The sequence below is a fragment of the Cardiocondyla obscurior genome, linkage group LG02 (genome assembly GCF_019399895.1).
Source record: "Cardiocondyla obscurior isolate alpha-2009 linkage group LG02, Cobs3.1, whole genome shotgun sequence".
Lineage (NCBI taxonomy): Eukaryota > Metazoa > Arthropoda > Insecta > Hymenoptera > Formicidae > Cardiocondyla > Cardiocondyla obscurior.
In genome coordinates this window covers 7,212,151-7,233,687 of record NC_091865.1, presented here as the reverse complement: position 1 = coordinate 7,233,687, position 21,537 = coordinate 7,212,151, and the positions used below count along the sequence as shown (strand labels likewise).

The 21,537-nt window shown below is 42.9% G+C and overlaps 1 protein-coding gene across 7 annotated transcripts in view; it reads right to left on the bottom strand.

Moving 5' to 3' along the window:
* Rhogap19d (Rho GTPase activating protein at 19D) overlaps window positions 1-21,537 on the bottom strand; it is a 28,044-nt gene that overhangs the window by 3,867 nt on the left and 2,640 nt on the right. The window contains exons 2-21 of one of the 7 annotated variants that reach the window (XM_070674385.1): window positions 20,899-20,960; window positions 13,210-13,401; window positions 12,895-13,134; window positions 10,924-12,583; window positions 10,462-10,548; window positions 9,615-9,818; window positions 9,424-9,501; window positions 8,915-9,032; window positions 8,538-8,648; window positions 7,419-7,536; window positions 7,250-7,333; window positions 6,784-6,999; window positions 6,112-6,648; window positions 5,663-6,043; window positions 5,436-5,574; window positions 5,195-5,319; window positions 4,327-5,127; window positions 3,993-4,131; window positions 3,048-3,108; window positions 1,142-1,461 (exon numbers count right to left, since the gene is read on the bottom strand). In XM_070674385.1, the coding sequence (XP_070530486.1) occupies window positions 1,142-1,461; window positions 3,048-3,108; window positions 3,993-4,131; window positions 4,327-5,127; window positions 5,195-5,319; window positions 5,436-5,574; window positions 5,663-6,043; window positions 6,112-6,648; window positions 6,784-6,999; window positions 7,250-7,333; window positions 7,419-7,536; window positions 8,538-8,648; window positions 8,915-9,032; window positions 9,424-9,501; window positions 9,615-9,818; window positions 10,462-10,548; window positions 10,924-12,583; window positions 12,895-13,134; window positions 13,210-13,401; window positions 20,899-20,949 (5,662 nt within the window). In that variant the 5' untranslated portion in view covers window positions 20,950-20,960. Of the gene's footprint in view, window positions 1-1,032; window positions 1,462-3,047; window positions 3,109-3,992; window positions 4,132-4,326; window positions 5,128-5,194; window positions 5,320-5,435; window positions 5,575-5,662; window positions 6,044-6,111; window positions 6,649-6,783; window positions 7,000-7,249; window positions 7,334-7,418; window positions 7,537-8,537; window positions 8,649-8,914; window positions 9,033-9,423; window positions 9,502-9,614; window positions 9,819-10,461; window positions 10,549-10,923; window positions 12,584-12,894; window positions 13,135-13,209; window positions 13,402-17,146; window positions 18,033-20,898; window positions 20,961-21,537 lie in introns of those variants that run through there. The other 6 variants (XM_070674388.1, XM_070674387.1, XM_070674386.1 and 3 more) reach the window with 6 other exon arrangements.

The following is a 21,537-nucleotide window of genomic DNA, read 5'->3' as shown; positions in this document are numbered from 1 at the left end:
TCATTAATAAAATTGTTGTTGCTCCAACAGCTGTACAATAACATAATTAGCGTAATCGTTTATTCTTTCTCTCGTGCTGAAGCGTGAAGAAGATGAAGGAAACGCTACGTCTTTGGACGCGCGATTCCAAAACCGATAACGAGAAATACGCATGTAGTTAAGTATGTTTGCAAGTAAATGTTTGCAGGTGACATAGCTTTCAAACAGCATCGCCTAGAAGCGAAAAAAAACCAAGATTTAAAAAGAACAGACGAGAAATGCGCGAAATACATAAAAATATTTGAAAACAATATACGCACAATAAGCCGAAAATTATACGCTTGAAATAATACCTAATAGAAAAATGCTAAAAAAAATACTTAGACGACATATTAAAACAAAAACAAAAGCGGTGAAAAATCGTCAAATAAATTCATAATCGTTCCTTCAAACGCGAAAAACGATATGTCTGTAAAAATTTGTTTTTCCATTTTAGACAATATGTTACGTGTGACAGTTTCGCAATTAGTGCCATCGTACATGTTACATCCATTCATGATCATACGCTAAAATATCCGAACAGTACAAACGGCGAAAATAAATTAGCACGGGGAAACGACACTGCAGATTCCGTTGAGCTCGCTTTTGTTTTATCAGCGGGGACAAGACAATTCCTATTTGGCGGGGCAAAGTAAAAAGACAAAGAAAAAAAAAAAAAGGAGGAGCAGAATGCAGTCTCCAGCGTTATTGCGCGCGTGAAAGCCATCATGAGATTCGTTCCTTCGCATTCTCCTCGACGACAAGTCGCGGTGCGAATATTGACGGTGTTTACTGTGATTTTGCCGCGCCAGGTAATAGCTGGGCGAGAGATGAAACGCGGACGAGATGCGGGTGAATGCGCAAACGAGATAAATGGACGAGGTGGATGTGACACGGGCGTACAATAGACAGTTAGTCGCAGGAGGATATTATTATATACAAACAACGGTATATGTATGTGTGTGTATGCGTAAGTGTGTGAACGCGTGGTTTAGTGATGTATGGTAAATTGAAAGTCGCGTGTCAAAGCCATTCGGGTGAGCCAGCTGCCAGCTCGTTGGACATCTCGGATATGCTGGACGTGGCCGGGTTTCCAGACTCTGGTCTGGACCTGCGAATTTACCTCGGAGGAATCGGTTTAGAGTCTTGGTGGTGGCGGGCTCGTTGGTCGCCGATGATGATGCGGTAACTGCTGCAGACGCGACAGCAGTTGCCAGCGATGATGCGGCTGCGGCTGCTGCGGCGGTTGCTGTTGACGCTGTTGTTGGCCCTGCTGGTACTGACACGGGCACGGACACGGGCATTGGCATTGGGACCGCTGCGACTGGCACCGACATTGACATTGGCGACTGGGCCGGTGTCTTCGTGGCGGTGCTACCGGGACCGGTGGCACCGTACAGGTGGGACGATATGTACCACCAAAAGCCCGCGCTTGCTGTGTGCCTATACGTGGTGTTCAACCATTTCGTTTCGTCATTCGCATCGTCATACTATTCGTGGTGGTCGGCGCGGTAGAGCACAAATTCTCTTCCTCTCGTCTTCCTCCTTTGCGTCTGGACCCACCGTATGTTTCTATGGCTTTCTATCCGAGCTGTTATTCTTATCCGAGGTGTATTCCTCTCGAGCCGATTGGCACCGCGATTGAACTGTCGCGCGGGAGATCCGGTGCTCCAGAAAAAAGTAAACGGAAATAAACGTTTCGCATTACAGAAAGAGACCGGCTTTGGGACACTGAATCAGGCGGAGAGAGAAAAAAAAAATAGAATATAAAGAGAGAGGCGCGAAAAATCAATTTTTTCTTTTTCGTTTCTTAGTTCGCAATTGAGCATCGACAGATTTATATTCCTTGCTTCTTTTGCAACCTATAGGTCCTCGAAGGAATACTCTGTCTCGGACCAAGTACCATCGTATTCTTTTCGGGCGTGTCTGATCGCAAAGACGTAGACTGAGGCGGGCGGACAATCACGTTATAACTAAGAGCACAATTAATCGGCGCAGGCAATCGTTAATCGATAGAATAAGACAGGCAGACGAGCAAAGTGTGACTCGAAGATGCGCGCGTGTGTAATGAGAAGGTGCAAAACTAGATTACTTTCGCTAACAATCAGAGCAGCCACTTCATTGAGATATCGCTTGCGATGATCACGCGTGAAAAAAAATACCTTTAAACTTATCATTAAGAAATAATTCGTGACGAGACGTAAGGTGTGACTCTTCTAAAATGATTCGTCATTGTGAGGGCAGGCAGATCGAAGAATCATTCGAAGCGCTCATACAACAAATCCTCAAAGAACATGCACGCGACGAGAAACTATTCGACAGTTTGCATAATTGGCATGAAGGAAATTTCGACACTTTGTTTTTTAATAATCATCTTTTGATATCCAACATGAAACTTTACTTACTTTACTTTCTTTACTAAATATTAGATACAAAAGTCATTAAAAAAAAAAAGAGGTATCTCAGTTCCTTCAATGCCAACGACACATTACTTGTGAAAGAAAATCGGAACCTGAAGATCGCAGAAGCCAATAGTGTAATATAATCTGCTTTTTTTCTCAGCGCCGAAAGCCAGAGAGTGGCATGCAGCACATGACAACATGTACAAACAGAGGTTCGGCCAAAAGACGATGTGCAATTCTAGAACAATATATAAATATCGTTTTTTCTAATTCTTCTTCCTTTTTTTTTTTTATTTTATTATATTTTATTTTTTTTTTTTTTTAATTTAGCATCACCTTTATGGCCGATCCTTTTTGCGCTTAATTTTGCGCGAGAATACAAAACAGTATCTTCTGAAATTAAATCTGCTTTCATTACAAGAAGGCTCGTGTATTGCGAATGTGTTCGTACTAAAGAATTATGCGAAACAAGTTGCTACGTTCCAAACTGTTCGCGCGATGATGATGGCGAACGTAAGACAGTCGAAAGATTTCCGCATGACTGGTGATAACTTTGTAACATACACTTCATAATCATAAGTTGAAAGAAAAAAAAAATAATCGAAGCAAATAAGAAGAGGAATGTACCTAGAAAGCTTTTTGTTAATAGTGAGTATCTTCTGTGTCCATTGCAGAAAACAAGATCCTGCTACACTCACCGATCGTCAGAAGCGATATTATACAGAGAAAAGATATAAAAAGAGAATATGAATAGAGGTAGATATATAACATAGGATAGAAAGTACGCATCCTAATTATAGTCGTGGACTTGCGAGACAAAAGTCGCGAATATACCCGCGGAGAAATGAAAGAAGACAAACAAGACAAAGTACACTCGTTCACGTACAATGAATACGTTATATCGAAAGATGCAACCCGTAACTCTTGCGTAATGTTTTTTAAGAATCGACATGGACACAATATGCTGCACAAAAACAGAACTTTTTTTACGCATCTCGATCAGTACTGGTTAAACGCAATGTACACTGAAAAGCAGATATGGCATTTTCTGCGGCGAGCGGCGACGGCGGCTGGCGTACGTGACTTCCCCCACTCTCGGCCGCCGAGTGTGGGGAGATGTAGTAGGGAGAGGCCGCGTACCCTCACAGTCCTATGTGACCGGTGCTCCGCGACACATGTGCGCGCGTGCTTCGTGTGAGATTCGACGCACCCCACGTCAAGATCACGTACGCTAGCCGCCGTCACAACACCACGAAAGCCATTCCTGATGATGAGTGTACATACAATACACAACATATATAATATATAAATCCCTTAATTTCCGATTATCAACACCATTTTTCATATACGTTATTCACTAATTACTTATAAATATCCCTGCGGAATAACGAGTACAAAAAAAAAAATTATTCACGCGTGCGTTCGTACACTGCTTCACATAGATACAGATTTCACGTATTTATCGCAATATACACTCTATATTGACAGTATAAAAAATTTACTTCGATATCTACTGCAAACGAAGAAATTCAAGTAGTGTCATGTAAACCTAATAAAGAATGCGATACTAACCATCATCAGAGCCGTCGCCGGGAAGGCCTCGTTGCTGCTGTGACGGTGACGGAGAGGATTGTGATAGATTGTGAACCTCGTGCAGAGAATCCAAACTTCCGTATCGAACTGGTGGCAAACAAATCGACTCCATCGACGGCTGTAATATTAACAAATTCGTATAAGCAAATTCAATTAAATCAAAAAGTGCAAGTTGGTTTTTACGAAAAATAAAACTATTAACTTATTTGATGATTGTCGCGTATACGTTAAATAAGTATTAAAAAAAATTATATATATTTCTACCATGCTGCCAATCAAGTATAAACTGAAGTGTAAATTGTAATTAACTTACGTCTTTATCTGTTTTAAATTTCTTAATGACGCTGTTATTCATTTTCTCGCCTAATATGTTAGTCAGTTGATTGGTGGCTTGCGTTTTTTGGTGCACTGTGGATTGTTGCACAGCAATCGATAGCGGTGGTCTCGTGGTTGAGCGCGACCTGCCATGTTTTTCAGGCAGATCTATTAGCGATTTATCGGTGAGTCTCTCGTTTAAACTGGACAGTCGTTCCGACAAAAGACCTGGCGACACGGTAGTGTCGACTATGCTGTCGAGTAGATCGTCATTCTCCATTTCCCGTTTCGCTAGCTGCCATTCTATTTCGATCCTTCGTCTTTCTTCCTCTCTCTTCTCAGCTTCGAGCCTCTGTCGGTGTTGGTCTCTTTGTAACATCGCTTTTGTTTCTTCCTCAAATCTTCGTACTCGCTCCTGCGTAGTCGCGCTTAAACCGGCATACGTTAGAATCGCTACTTCATCGTTACTTTGCTTCGTCTGATTAGACGCGTTACTGGAAGCGGTGGAGCCGGTTTCAGTCGAACTTGAGGTTTCGATCGACAGTCTCGTTGAGTCGACAGACGGCGGTGCGGATTTAATCGCGTATTTGGCACGATTTGATAGAGATGATGTCCCATGCGACGAACCACTGTTATTAGCGTCAACCGATAGGGAACGATCAGAACGATCTGCAGAATGGTTCAATTGATTCTTGCTTTCATGCATCTGCACGATCTCGCTGACGGAACACTGTCGTTCATTTAAAGCCATACTCTGTCGAATCATCGGCAAACTTTCTGATTCTTGCTTCGATTTGGCCTAATTTATTAAATATTAAATTAATATATTAATATAAAAGTAAAAAGAATAATTAATTAATACTAACCTTGTCATTATCGTGTTCACCGTTATCGATTTCATCCTGATTCTTTCGTCTTCTTTGTATCTTTTTATTAGCTGCGGATATAATTGAAGATACGATGTCTCTAGCGGATGCCATGTCACGCATGCCTGTTTGATTAATTATAAAAAAATAGGATAAAATTTGTATTTGAATATAAAGACAAGCGTGAAAAAAATAATTAGAATAATATAAAAGAATATAAAAGAAATAAGATGTGATATACCTTCAATTTTCTGAATATTGTTTAATAAAAGACTATGATTGGATGGTGGTTCAACTTCGCAACTGTCGGTCGGAAGGCTTAAATTTACGCTCAATCTACTCAAATCGTCCAAATCGTCCTCCGAGAAGAACCAATCGACCTATAGCACATTAAACCGAAACACGTCGATATTTTATTCCAACATTTTGTTGAGCAAACGGTATTTTTAAATTTCAATGAAGACTTACATTATTTAACAGACTTTCGACTATCCTACATTGATGCGACATATCGGTGACCATGGTGACCATATTATCTCTTGAACCACTCGCTCGCACCAGGGTCGGTCCAAAAACGATAGCTAAGTTTTTCGCCTCCATTTTGTTGATTTCGCTATGTTCCACTATTTTCTTTAAATGCTGCATTAAATATTTTAGTGTTTCGAAGTGATGTTCCGGAAGGTCTCGTATTAATTTTCGTATTGCGGTCATTCTTCTTTGCGGATCTTCTATCTTATCGGCGTCGATGAACATAGGATACAGGTCTGCTGTGAGTAAAGAGTCAGGAAGTTGACGGAAGAACGATTTCAATAACGATGATATCACATTAACATCGCTCCACCTCGGATCCTAAAAAAAAATAAGTGTCACAAAAATATTCGTGTAAAATCTCGGGAAAATAATATCGGATAATATACTTGGAGATTAATGTTTTCGAATCCTCTGTTGACACTGTCTGTTAACTGGGCGATCGCAGCGGTGTTTCCTGGCACTCTATAAATTCCTATAACCTCGAGACCTCTCGCCTCGACAATGCTCGTGCACATTTCAACGATCAGTGGCACGTACTCGGAGAACGAAGATGGTGGACAAAGTTCAATGGGTACCTTGAAAGTAGCCCCTTCTGGAGGCAATTGTGCCGTAGGTGAAGACGGCGTGCCACCGGCTTGGCCGTGCATTCTTCTGAACTGTTTCGCCATTCTTCCCTTCCATGTTTTTGATTTAGGCGACGGTAAAGGTTCTACCATTTGATTACTCGGCTTGCGTGTCTTGTTCACTGGCGATTGGCCTGTTGGCGATCGATTTCTAAATGATGTCAACTTTTTGATGCCTTTATGGCTTGGTAGAGGACTCAGTCTTTGAACATTGCTTGGTGGAACGCCGCTATTCGGAGTTGTGGGACCTGTTGGAGTTTGCGGAACCGCCTGTTGCTTCGACGTGCAAGATATGGCGTCCTGAAAAAGTTATTATTTAAATTGAATAATTTTAAATTGTTGAAATGAACAGAACAAAGGCAAATATACATATTTCAAAATTATCTTTAATTCAAACAATAATTTGACAATAAATATCTTATGGTTAATGCTCACCGATGATCTTTCTGCGGCAGCGTGAGCATGAAGTGATCTTAACCAAAGGGCCATAGACGCCGCATCTTCCGTTTGTAAGAGTACCTCTGCCGTAGGATTCGCCACTCGTAACACGTGTTTCCGTTTCGTGTAATCTTCAGCAACATCGACCACGGAGCATCTAACGTCCACGCTTTGTCCTGCATTTGTTTCGCTCTCAGTGCTCAACGAAGGACTCTATAATCATTAAAATATTCCGTTAATAAAGTATTAAAATAAGATTTTTTTTTTTATACTTTTGACGAAATCTGCCACTATCATCGACGGCAAATCGTAGTAGCGATGGAAATCGACCGACGCAAAGTCAAACACTCACATTAATACATTATAAAAAGCGGTAACAATAAATTCTATTCGATGTAACCCGGTTTTTTTAAGATACAATATTTCGTAATAATTAAAACACAAAAAATAATGAACTATTCACCAGACTATGACGATCCTTGTAGAAATAAATTATAGGACCACGTAGAACACCCCAAACTTGCTTCCAGGAACGATCGGTAGATCGCTGAAATATTATTAAGCGCGATTAAGATATTTCATGCATTATAGTGCATCCAAATAAAGCTCATCTATTAAAATTACAATCTTACCTTGCCATCGAGCACTGTAAATTTAACATGGAGTATTCCTTCTCGTTCCACTGGTTCGACATCCTTTGCAGTTTCATCGCAGCTATTTGATGTATTATGTGTTACAGCAATGCTGTTACTGTAAAAGAAACGAAACCATTTAAATATGTTGCTGCAAGCGAATACGCGTATCGATACTTTCTCTTTAAATACAAAGTAATGCAGTCACGGATATCATTTTTGATTTCAAAGACAGCGAAAGACATTTTATCGCAATATTATTCACAACTACATTTCTCTCTATATTTTCTCATCCTTTTACTAAAGGAAAAAGACATGAAAAACAGCGGACACATTTTCTAATTTAGCTTATTATTAGTCTCATTCCGTTAGTAACAATCAGCCAATGTTTGAAAGAACATTAACATATCTATCTATAGTGTCAGAAAGTCTAGAATAGCATACTATGGACGGTCACAATATGATTTTAATATCAGTGCCACTAACAGAAATATCTATGAACGTGTGTCCCTTATCAGTTGGAATAATAAACAAGAAAGAATATCTTATCTAACGCCATTCGCGAGTAATAACACGTACGAAGCGTGAAACTGTGATATATTAAGTTTATATCTCGAAATTATCAGTTTGATTCATTATGCTTTTCTATTTTTTCATTCAATTAGCAATTTTAATTTATTTAATATTATTTCATCTAAATTTATTTCCGGTATAAAATTTTAATATTTATTTTTTAAATAATTATTCTCTTGAATGCATTTTATTTTAATTTATTAATAGCGCTGTAAACAATTTTTAATTTTTATTATCATGTATGTAAAATAGCGAACAATAATCGGTTTTTTTTTTTAACGCTGTTGTAAATTTCTGCTGGTAGACGATACACGAAATGCGTTCAACTCTCATGCTTCTATCGGCATTGCAACGCGATTATTTATCACTCGCCACCACTTACAGGCAGGTAAATAGCAAACGTACATATACAGAGAAACGACGAGCGGATCGAGAATGATAGAGCAAAGGCAAATGTACATTAGCTTAGAGGAGGAAACGCGGAGCAGAGATAATGCAATTTTTTTTTTCTTTCCGTGCTTCTCAAACGGAATCTTTCGCTCTCACCGATGATGAGAGTTTCGATGTAAGGATGCGGCCTGCGTCATATCTTCGAAGATGCGTCGCAAAGGCGTAATGTCGCTGGGAAATAACGGCGGCCGCCATCGTCTATGCGCACTGGAAACATGGACACGAACGAGGTGCAAACTTCGAGACATACTTACAATTAACACCTTTGAGCTAAGAACGAAATTACCACGTTGATCTCGTTACTTCATCTCGCCGCGAGCGAAACTTTACGAGAAGCACGAGAAGAGAAACGTGTCGTCGACGGTATATTTATACGTTCGAGAAGACGAAATCAGTGTGCCTTAAAATCAGCACGTTTGAATATCACCGTGGTATCAAGGTCCGAAATGCGCGAAATCAAAAGATTATTTTACCTTCTGTGAATGTGAACGGGCTCGGAATCGCTGAGCTCTAGATCGCTATCGACGTGCATGCGTTCGCCCCAGGTCGCTTTCAAATACGAAACCCGTCTGGTAGCACGATCCTCATCACCTGTTAAATTATAATTATATCGATTACAATATTGCTTGCTCTTTTCGCAACAGATGCTTTTAGTTATTTAATTGTCGAAGGTTTTAAATCAAAAATTTCAGCCAGCAAGTAAATCAGTTGCCCAAGAAGATGCCGTTTAAAAGAACAATAGTATTATAATTCAATGCGCATAGTAAAAACAATGGGCCTCTTTCCGCGTAGATTTCATGCTGAATTACAATGCCATTGTATTGTCATGTGGCGACGCCTTTAAATAACTGATTTATTAAATGCGAGAAAAGTTTCTGGTGCAGGCAGGCGCGTTTAATTTCCATCAAACGCGTCGCGCTTGGGGCGTACGTCGCAATAATTGCACGTAAATGTTAAAAATATCCTCATCGCTTAAACTCACTGATCTGTGTATTCTTCTGTCGCCTAAGTACCGCGGCGTTATTCGTCGAACCGTTGGGCGAAGAACCATTGACTGACGCTGAAAGAGAAATCAATGGGACGATTATTAACGCTTTATGCTCGACCTTTATGTAACGCAGATATGTGTGAGTGTATACATAAGCGCAAGTGGTAGCGACCAAAGGGACTAACCGATTTGCAGTTTGGCCGACTGCAAATAATTGTCCTGGCTGCGGTAAGCTTTACTGTTGTCCTCGGTGCTTCCTTCCTCCTCGGCGGTCTGCCACGTATGTCTGGCACTGCTCCGTGCTGTTGGGCCATTCGTAGCTTCCCAGGACTCCGCGCTGTTGCTGCGTACTCTTAAACGCACTGATTCTGTCTCCATAGTAGGCATATCTGCGCAATTAAACCACAGATTTATTATAGCGTGTCGTTATAGCGTATAATTATATTTTTTATAACAAACGATTTGCCGATCAACATCTATTGCTTTGTTAATAACCAACGGAAGTGGAGTACATATTATATATAGCGTGCGCAATGTGTTGTTGTCGCTACGTAGAAGCATCAGCGGATACGTTGTGGCTATTTTGAATAACCGGCATATTATAAGAAGCACGGTAACAAAAACGTCGGGTGCAAGAGGGCAGTTAATGTTCCCTTTGTGCATAATGTTACGTCGACAAATTCCGGTATACCACGGTTTTTATTCGGTTACTTCTGCTCGAGAGCAACCTCGGAGCGGATTCCTTCCAAACGCGACTTAAAAATGATGAATTATTCAAACTAATCTCACGATTTTATCTGAGTAGGCGTAATAAAGGTATATTTACTTTTGCCTTAATTAAAGCGTAAGAAGCGAACGAGGTGCATTAATTATTATATATAAATCATCTACCGTACTAATGACATTATAATATGAGTTATTATTAACAGCACTGCGTTCACATTGAACGCATATGAATCACTGGCAGTACAAGAGCGGCACAAGACGACAATGCACAAACAATACTCGACATAGCTTTTCAGTTTTATCTACCTTTACTTTCTTTATAACCGGCTGGTGGCTCGCAATGGATATGCTTGCTGCCTATAGGAATTATTCTGTTGCCCGTCAATACTGCACCTAAACGACACTTGTTTACTGAGTATTGATCGGAACAATACCAATTTCATTTAATTCTAATTAATCACGAAACCCATAGCGCTTATCATCAAGCCTCGGTCAACAGAAATTTATTACGATGCGATATTATTAGATTGATGCAAAGGGTTTGTCGTTTTTCCTTGAAGTAGAATGTGCTAAATAAAGTTAAAATGTCAAGGTTGAGTTTATTGCGGATTATCAAAGTATCTTCTTAGATGAAGGAATGTATTAAAGAGAGTATAGAAAACTTCGCTTAAATATTGTTTCTTGATCTCAATGTTAGAGAAAGAAAAAAAAAATGAGATATTAATTTTGCACCAATTTAATAAAGAAAGACGATTATGTTGTGCTTACCAGTGTCAAGAGACTTAGTTTCTCTGGTTGGTAATCTTCTCGATTCTTGATTCTCGGCTTTCGACTCAAATTCTCGTTTTCGTACAGCCACATTTGGTACACTCCTTTTGTTCGACAATCTCGACAGTTCACTCTTGTAAAGACTCGTTCGATCGCTAGTAGGCTCATCTTCGTCGCTTAACAAGCAACCAGACTCGAACTGTTTGGCGCGTTTCGAGACGATCTGTAATCCCTGCGGCGGTACCGGGAATCTAGTATCGCCACCGGCTTTTTTATCTGGTCCCGGGGATGACGGTAGCGATGAAGAACCGTTTCGCGTTTCTTGCAACGTCTGCTGTTGATTCGTACTAATGTTCTCATGTATTCTCGATAGAATACTGATAAAATTATTTTTTCCGGTGCCTCGGTATTGTTCTTTTGCGAGTTCGTTGTCGTAAAGATGCGATGGTGAGTAACAATGGTCTTCGGTAACAGATTGATTATCTCCCAGTTGTTGATCGCTACGCGGTTTCGAATATTCGGAGTTGGAGTCCACTTCTTTTATCCTCTGTACGCTCTGATTTGATGGCTTGTTCACCAGATTCGTGACGGTCTTGGTAACGACATTTCTCTCTTGAGACGATCTTCTTGTAGGAGATTGTTGTCTCTGTTGTTCATTTTGACCTGGTGGCCAGATTTGCCTCTGAAACTTTTGTGGTCTCGCGTAGAACTCTCTCTGAATCACTGCGGATTGATTGAAATTTGGTAGTAGTGACGGTTCGATGGACCACCCGATGGGATGACTCGGCCGTCGCAGAAATTCTGCTTTCTGTTCAAAGCTCTTACGAAGTCGATTCATAATAACGGAATCGTCGGAACACTCGTTGCCAGTCAAAGTTGAATTTGAGTTGTAGGGAGACATACTATCCTTGCTAGCAGCAGGTGACGAGTCTCGTCTGGATTCAATGCTTAATCTACTGGATTCGCTCGATCTGAGCGCATCGATGCTGCCATAACTCGCTGATTCGGAATCGATGATGTTGCCGCTGCCCTCGCTAGCTCGTCGTGCAACCATTCGCTTGATCGGTCGATAGATTGGCACCTGAGGCTCTGCTTGCGATACTGGGTAACGCAGCAAAGACGGCTGATAATAATGCTGCGAATGATGCTCGTTGACGCGCACACGCTCGTAAATCGGATCATTAATCCTATCGTAGAGCTGCTCGTTACTCGGCCGCGAGTACACAGATTCGGGACGCGTCCTATCGTACATATCGTACTTCGAATCCAAAGACAATCGGCCGCTTGATTGCATATTATCTTCTTGCAGCAGCTGCAATTTCCTTCCCGGAACTCGAGAATCCTCTCGAGAAAGATCATATAATGCGCTCGTTTCCGACATGCCTCTTCGTTGCTGTTTTTGCTGCAACGTGTTTGCAGCCTGAGGCTCCACAATCGGAAATTGAGTCATTGTTGTCGGCGACATTCTGCATATCGTTTCCTCGTGATGATTTGGACTCTCAGACGATGGTAGAGAACAGACCCAAGATTGCCGTGTTCTCGGCGATCCACCTGGGATCATATTGCTCATCGACCTGCGTTGCTTCTGCGATAGCCTTTCCGGAGAACGTAATCGCGGCCGTTGATTCGTCTCTGGATTATGCGCCGTCTCGCCAAAGTACTAAAAAATTTAAATTTTATTACACATTTATATATTATCAAAAAAAAAAAAAAAAATGTAAAACAGCATAAAACTTTCCTTCTGGTTTCAACAAGTTCTACGTACTCCCAAAAAAGTGTCAGTTTATTATAGAACTCTGTATAACTGTTTCTTTTGTCACAGAGCGCGCCCGGAGAAAAGATATCGCGTTTGAAAGTTAAATAAAACTAATAAATCAATAAACGACGGTATCGCTAATAAAACATGAACGACAGAAATAAAGCGGATGACATTTTACGAGTAGAACATCGCCGCTCGTGAAAAAAGCTCACCCGCTGCAAAATGTCGTCCTCTTTAGAGACGACAAGGAGACGCAGCCATGGTCCCGCTTGTTGAATGCGTTGCACCACACTAGCGTACTGCTCGCCACGGGTAGGCGTCCCGTCGACGGAAACGACACGGTCACCAGTGCGTAATCCCGCCTCGGCTGCCGGTGAATTTGCCCGCACCTGCTTCACGAAGATCGTGTCCATAGGTTCATCGACTTTGGTCCGCTCGTGTCCCGGCAGCATCTGCAACGAGATTTCCTTTCGTTTTCGTTCGACTTCGAAGTGCTTCACTCGCTACATCGTCTCGGTAATACTCACGCAACAGGACTCGGGTGGATAGACGATAAAATGTCGTAGCGTGAATCCGTAGCCATTCTCGCTGCGCCGGAGCAGGAGGCTTCGAGGACCACGAGGCGGCGAGTTCTCCTTTTGAGCGGATTTCGGGGATGCCGGATCACCTGAACCAGGGCCCGAACTCGGCGCTGGTGGTGGAGGAGACGAATGTCCTACCTGCAAATAATTGATAAATTAATGACAAAGCTCGAAAACTATCATAAACTAAATATTAAATATATTTCTCAAGTGCGAAGAACATGTTAAGACTATATCTTTCTGCGAGTACGTCTGATACGTTAGTCAAGTATTCCACTGAAGAAACATTGACTCTTTCTCTAGATATAAAATTATATTGTATTTGATATATTATTTTTTTTTTCCATTTGTTTAGACCGTTTATTTCTTTTTTTTTTTTTTTGCTGAGTTTATCAAAACCACTTGATTGCTCGATTATCTTGATATCTCGCTCAATGTTAACGATAAGCGCACTTTAGCAGACCAGCAAGTCGCAGAAAGCCACACTAAAAACACGTATCTTGCATATGTCGCGAGATTTCTCTAACATGAACATTAACAGCTAACGATTCGCACAGTTGTTGAGCATTGAAGGCCAGATTAGGCTCGAATTACCGAAATAGAATTCCAAATTCACGCGTGAACCGTATATGTTTGCGGAGCATCGATCAAATGCTTTCTCGCGCTCTCTCGTCGTTCCTCCCTCGATTTGTACCGTCTGGGCAGGCCGACTAATACTAGGAAAATCGGTGCAGTGCGAAAACGCGGCAGACAGACTCGTGGATATTCGCCAAGAATTATTCCAAGCCGACTCCGAGGCGGAGGCGGCGGAGAGCTGGAGAGACGTTTAGCGCTCTCGCTCTCTATCGTGGGTAGAGTAAAATTTGGCGAATCGCCAAAAAATACGCGGCTCAACTTCGCTATAATGTTCACCTAGGATCGAGAGTAGAGGATTCAGTTCGCTGGAAGTGAAAATCGCGGAAAACAACGCAGGAATGGGAACAAGACGTCTTCGCGACGGAGAAGAAATCGAGAAAAGTAAATTCGAACGAGACTTTAAAAGCGAAAGCTGAAGATTCGCATAACTCTAGAGATTTATACTCTTTTTTTTTTCTTTCTGAGAAAAAAAAAACGTGCGTTTCTTTTCTTTTGACTTATGAGCCAGCTAGCTCGCCACAAAAATGTAATTTCTTAAACATAGGATAATGAAATAGAATACAATTGAAACAAGTCGACGGGACGATAGATAAGACAACGATCAGCGGCATTTCGCAGTTCTCCGTGTTATCTAATCCACCCGGGTGCATTTCGCGCGAACGAGACCGGCACGTATCAGCGGTACCTTTTCAAAACTCGAGTTGATAGCATCTTCTTTTTTATTCAGCTGTCCCGTTCGATGGTCACGAATAACGCCGTGCGACCACGCGATGCGGGAATAATGGGTACCGATGATATCGGAAATTTTTGTCCAAGGGTGACTGCGTGCACCTACGCGATTGTTTCGCGTCGCGCGATTTTCCGGTATTTCGCGGGCGGTCGCGAAGTCGGTCGGCCGGGGATCTTCCTGTGCATGGAAAACAGATCGCGCGGACGTGAGCGAGCGTCGATGACGATGTAGGTCAGAAGAGAATAGGCGTTGTCAACGGCAAGTGGGTCACCAAACCGTGCGGAGCGGCAACGGTCAATAATTACGCGGACACGTTCGCGTCGCGACGTCTTCGGACACGCGTGTCCCGTCCTTCTCCGACCTTCTGGTCACGCATCGCGAATCGCGGCGTTCGATATACCGCTGGCGAGGCACATCTTGCTTTCGGGCAGGATGGAAGTCCCGGCGACGGGGCAACGGGTTGGTTAGAGAGGTATTTACGTATGCATGCGTTCAGCTCCACTTGCGAGAAGAGGGAACTCCATCACGCAAGGTCGCGAGCACATTAACGATCTCATTTTCTCACCCTTCGAATCGACGGCGTCGGGCACAAAAGCGTCATGTCTGCCGGCGAGCAGCGCATTTACATGACATTCGCTCGACGCGATATTCCGCGAATATTCGGCCGGGAATATTGCGTTACCGGATGTCATTTGTGAGCTGCCAATTTAAACGATTTCTCCTCGACGAGCATACAATCCTTTCCAACTTTTACTTTTGCAATTAGATTTCAAACCAAGTCTCTCCTGATTACTCCGCTTAAGATTATCAAAGGATTCTGCTCTACTTTTTTTTTCCCCCCTTAATTCGCGTCTCTTATCATCTTTCACCGATCAATCGAGAGTCGTAGATATTTCGCAGACATTTTTTTTTTTTTTCTGGAAAAGAAAGATTGATTCCGAGTTAGTTAAAGGAAATATCGTTCCGAGGTTTTTGAGAACGCCCAGAGAGACTCTCGTGGAGAGCTTCTTGGAGATCTCGCAGAAACCTCGCCTAAAGTTTTAATCAGCCGTTAACCGATCGCAAACCGGTTCACGCCAACGCTCGCGAGGGGTTCCAATCTTCGATTTGAGGTCTGTTATCCTTTTCGCTGACCGCGACGCTCGCCATTTCCGCCTTCGTACGCGGCGGTGCGCAGTTCCGACATCGATAACGTCGAGTTCCGGAGAACGTTACGGTCATTTGTTTACGATCTCCAGAGAGATATCGCGCCGAGCGACCCCCGTATCGAGATATACAAAATATTAAACAAGATATTAAAAACAGGATGTGACAATAAAAGATTGTCTTACTTCAAGGAAGAAGCTAAGAATGATCTCCTCTTCTTGAATGCTACATCGGCCAAGTTTCACGCTCGACTCATGCGAACAATACGCGATAATTGTACTCTTCATTCGCTCACGCCACGCGACGAAACTATTCTCATTTCATGCCAATCACCACGTACTGTTCGCGAGCGAAGTTTTCCTTGTATCAGTGCTAATACGATTCAGTACGTCTCGCGTACAAGTGGCTTACGTAATTCCGTTTTGCCGGCGTGTCTTACATAAGAAGCAGCAACTGCGAAGCAACGACCGAATAGTCGAGTCCTAGCTTTTCCAGCGGCAAAAATAAAATTGAAAATCCCGCTGGATTCTCTTTGCTCTTTATACAATTAAGTGACCTTTGACGTACGCGAGGAGTTTACTTATTTTGCGCATTGATCTATTTGTGTATCGATTGGCCACTCGCTCGGTCCATTCTCGTCAGCGTAGTCGCTGATCTTGAAATAAAAAAAAAAAAAAAAAAAGATCTCGCGGTCGCCGTTTCCTTTTCGGCGTCGCAAACGTGCCTCGAATCGAGGCGAGCGCGAGCCTTAAACGCGTCGCGTTTAAAAAGCAGAATGTTTCCAAGCTACGCTTGGCGATGTGACCTCGCCCGTGGCGCGTCACCGAAAGAAAATGAAAAGACGAACTGCCGAGGGAAAAAAAAAAAAAAAAGCTGTTGCACAGCTCTTTCGCGAGTGAATGAAAAGCGAAAGAAGAGCGGGAAAGGATCTCACGCCTCTCCTGAAACTCGCGCCTCTTGCGAGAGATTCATTTTGTCGCCGAGTGTGAAATCGGCTAATCTAGGAAGACAGGAATATCACATCCGGTCGTATGTGAACGTACGCTCTCCCAAGTTTCCGTGCCGGTTGAATAAACGTGTAATCAATCGTACGATTTTTAGAAATTTTACTTAAAGTCTTGTTCAAAGAAAGAAGATTGATAAGTTTTCAAAAGGTCAGCCGCGGTCCGGTGAATATTTAACGTCACCGAGATGCCCCACATCTCTAATTTTAGTTTCGGGAACAATCAATTTTGCTGAAAAATTAATAGGAGACGTGTATTAATTTGGTGACATTCACGCTCCCGCTATCAAAGGCGTTTGCCTTTGGTTTCCTCGAAGGAAGAGCTGGCGGCTCTTCCTCGGGCGAATTTCCCATACCGGTCGACTTACCCCGTAGGTCAATCAAGCATGAAACTCATCGCGAGAGATGACGGGCGAGTTCTCTTACAAATTAATTTTCCACGGTACGCACTAATAGGCGAACCATCATCGCGATTGACATCGTTATCGTCTCGGTCGCCAAGCCAGGTGATCAGGAAGACCCGTCGCACTCGTTTTACGCGATTATTCAGCGTAGATCCCGCGGCGGAAAAATCGCAGCCGCTGACAACATCACGTTGCCGTCATTCGTGGCCATAACCGGCGCGATGGCCACGGCGGTACTGCCGTAACCGACTACCGTCGACGGCGGTCCGACCATGGGGAATTTGCTAACACGATGCGCATTACTCCCTCCTGACGACGTCGCGTCATCGTTATCGTCACCTCCTACAAAACAGAGATAGTCGTCGGCAATAGTCGCAACCATGGCACGCGCGTTTTCGCCACCGGCGACTGACGGCTTGACCTCTCTCGTGACACATCTTTATCTCCTATCCCTCCTGGAACTTTTCTTGTTTTGCGAATATCTGTCCTTCTTAAAACGCAGTACTACAGAGTTCTTCCCAGTTATTTTACTTCTCGTTAAATGAATGAAACCGTTCATACTTTCTTTTTTTTTCTGGACGTTCCATCATGTCCATTTTCATCAATGTTTCTAAAGATTAAAAAAAAAGAAAAAAAGGAAAAAAAAAAAAGAAAAGATTTAAAGCATGTTAAACCGGAATTAAAGTTAATTTATAAATGAACATTAATGACACATGACGCCCAAGCGATTACCTATTCGGCCAATCGTACCCGATCCATTGTTTGGCTTCGGCGAATCATACATAATTGACACGACTGATAAAGCTTGGCGACATCTCGGATAGTCTGCCATTGGCATTGGTGCAGGATATAAAAAGATCAATGACTCTTCGCCCCTCGTTCGGTGGAGATATTGAAAAGAAGATAAAATTTTATACAATAAAGTGAAGCCCAACATAAAGTTCCAAGGTGTCGAAAGCGAGAAATTTCTGAAAAAAAAATTTATCAAAATGGCTTGCGTGAAAGCGTCTGCGTGCGTCATCACGATAAGTTTAATAGAGGCTGCGGTCGAATTCGTGGACGGTGAGAGAAGACACTCACGGTCGAAAATGCAAAAGTCCGTCAGCCGCGAAAGTTAAACCAGTCGATCAATTCTCGCGATTTTCTGCAAGATCCTATCGACTTTGCTGCTAAAACGCGCCTGCTGAGGCAATGAAATTATCGTCGTTAATAAAAGAAAACCTTTTCATATAAAATTATAAAAGAATGCAAACCTGAGATCTATTATTCGTTCTAAACAGGAAGAACTGAAGGCTCCCGGAAAAGCATTCAATGCAAATGCACGAAGAAAAATATAAAACTTTCCATTTTCAATCGAAGAACTCGTTTCCAGCCAGAATTACATTTCGTGCAAAAGTTTTCCAGAGACGTGTAATACGCAATCTTCACGTTTCTCTCTTTTTTTTTTGTCTTGGTATACGCGGTTAAGACAATTTCGAAATCGGTTTCTCGATTGGGAACGAGATGTGGTCGAAGAGACTGAGGCAAAATTACAGGATGCGTCTTCTTAATTTTCTTGTTTTGTCGACCGTTACGTTATGCCTTTTACTCGGCGGAATGCCTACAACTCGTCAAGCTCGCGAGATTGAATTGATAACTGCTCGATCGCATCGGAAACGCGAAGGAAGCCGCGCGTCCCTGTATTAAAAGCGAATGGCGGAGTGATAGCCTTCAACGTTTCTCACTTTGTTTCAATGAAAAGGGCTCAACAACGGGCCGATGCGACGCTTTCACGAACGCGCACAATATTTCGCACGCGAGTACAGACGGACGTTCGGCACGAGTTATTGTCTGATTTTCCTTTTTTTTTTTTTTTCAACCACGTTACGTTACATTTTGCGAACTCGGAATGAAACGAGATGAAAGCGTTCTATTGAAATTTCTATTGAAAGAGAAAGCAGAGCGAGCGGGAAAAACGCGGAGATGCAATCGAAAAGATCCAGAATCAAATTAAAAATAAGAGAGTGGAACGAGAACAATTGATTAATTAGCGTCGCGTGATAGTCGCATCTGCCTCGTGTCTGAGGAAGGCTTTTTCTTTCTGCTGCAGATTGCATCGTTGGAACGAAGACAGACTCGTGAACTGCTGCGCAAAGAGCTCGCTTGTTCCTTCATGATGACGAGTCTCGATACTCCCGTGGCAACTTAATCGTAATTTAATCGTAATTTACTCGTAAGTGCATCGTACGAATGGGCTATTTTACGATTACGATTTACTATTACAATTCAGCAACGAATCTCTTCGATTCTATATCTCGAAAGCGGATTTCAGCGCTTAAATTAGAACCCATTAACTTCGAACCGGGCTGTAGAGATTGTTCTTTTTGACAGAATGCCTTCCTTTTCTTGAAGACGGGGCTCTTCGTCTATTTTATTTTTTTTTTCTTTTCTTTATTCTTTCAATGGGATCACGCACGTACGATGTGCCGGCCGGATTTGCGTCATCGAAAGCAGATTCATGTGCACACAGGTGGGTGGACTAATCGGAGAAGTAATCGATGAGCAAGCGTTGTGGCGAGAGAGCGCGCGTAATGGTACGTTGTGCGTGATTATGCCACGGGTCAACGCGGGACAAACTCAAGTAAGCGCTTTGAAGAAGATTACCTGTAAGAGGCGGAACAATGTAAGTAAACGTGCTACTACAAAATGAAAGCGTATGAAGTAAAATGTGTGCGGCACGAAAGGGTCACGACACTTGCGAGCCGCGGAAGAGTGTCTCGAACTCCACAAGGAATCCCTTACAAAATAAACGTCTCCTTGCCTAAGTGGCGATTGCAAATTTATTTGCGTGCCGTAGAAGAGTGACACGACATCCCCGCGGTAAGTCCGAGGGATTTTTTTCAGTAAACGAACGGCAGCGTAAAGGCAAGTATATTCGAGGAAACTTTCATAAAACGGTGTACTATGACTTTAAAGCCGGGTAGGCTTTATTTGCTCTCCGGTATAACACACTCGGTGAACTATTTTTAAGCTGCTTATTTACGCAAACTGCCATCGCGCGCGCGTACGTTTATCGTTCTCCGGAGTATGCACACGCTCCTCCTCTCTCCTTCTCTCGCGGGATAATTTACTAAAAATCTCTCCGGAGGTTCTCTCAGCGTCGTGATTTATTTCTTCGAACGAGAAACGTTTAGCTCGTGACAAGTGGCCGTCAAAATCGTGCGCTCATCGATTTTCCGAAATGTACCACTGCTCGCAACCGCAACAGAGATGTTCGAACGTCTCGGTAATAGTCTTGCCGTCAGCGATTCATCACAGCTCACTATCTATTTGTTTCTCGATGGTGCGCGCCAGGACCTCACGCGAACGCGTCATCGTCGATGCGAGACCGAGTTTTACGGAAAAAAAAAAAAATTCATCTGCGAGGAGAACAAATATGAGAGTCGCTGTGAGCGGAGATGAGTGCGGTGCCGGTGCGGTCAATGTCAGTGCGTGGAATGCATTCCAATCTAAAAATTCACGCTCCCGCAGGAGAGAAGATCGAGCAAGCGGCCACGTGGTTGATTCCTACCATGGCCACGAGATGTAACATCGGCCACTCTTGTTCATATATATCTCTCTCTCTCTCTTGCGGCTCCGCAGCTTTTCTAAAATTACCGAATTTTGCGAGAGCGCCGAGGGCATGCTAATCGGCGATTCAATCTATTTGGCGATTAACGTGGTAAAACGTCACTTACCCCGTGCGGCTGCCTGACGAAGCCCCGGTGGTTATTTCGGTCGTCAGCCATTGCACCTTGTCCTGAAACCAGCCAATACAGCAAAATTAGACGGAATTATTGCAAGTATTAATACATGAAAAAGCACAATGAGACAGAAATATTAAATGAAAAACAATGTTGTTTAACAGCCGTCGGCTTTTCTTTGAAAAAGCAGCTGTCGTTAAAAGTTACGCTTAAAGTTACCGAACTTTTCGAACGTGTCGACGGTTTCTCGTGCAGGCAGGAGATCGCGTACAATATGTTTCGTTTTTTTATTTCGAGCGACTTCATCTCGCGCGAGATCGATCAGGGATGCGTTACCGCCAACGATTCTCCGAAATCGCGACCGGCCGACTATACTCTGACCTAGCCGCAATTTCGCGGGACTCGTCGTTCCGCTCTTGAACGACATCTTGGCATCCGTAGAATTAACGTCATTAAGCGAATTGACGTGGTTTCCCGCGAGAAACGAAAGGCGCTGGCCCGATCACGCACATACGCACGTCAGAAAACGGCTCTTATCGTAGCCTATCGTCGAGGTCGGTCGGACTGACGTGTCATACGAGATCTTAAGGGCGAGAAGGGCGTATAAGGGCGTAGTTTTTTTTTTTTTTTTCG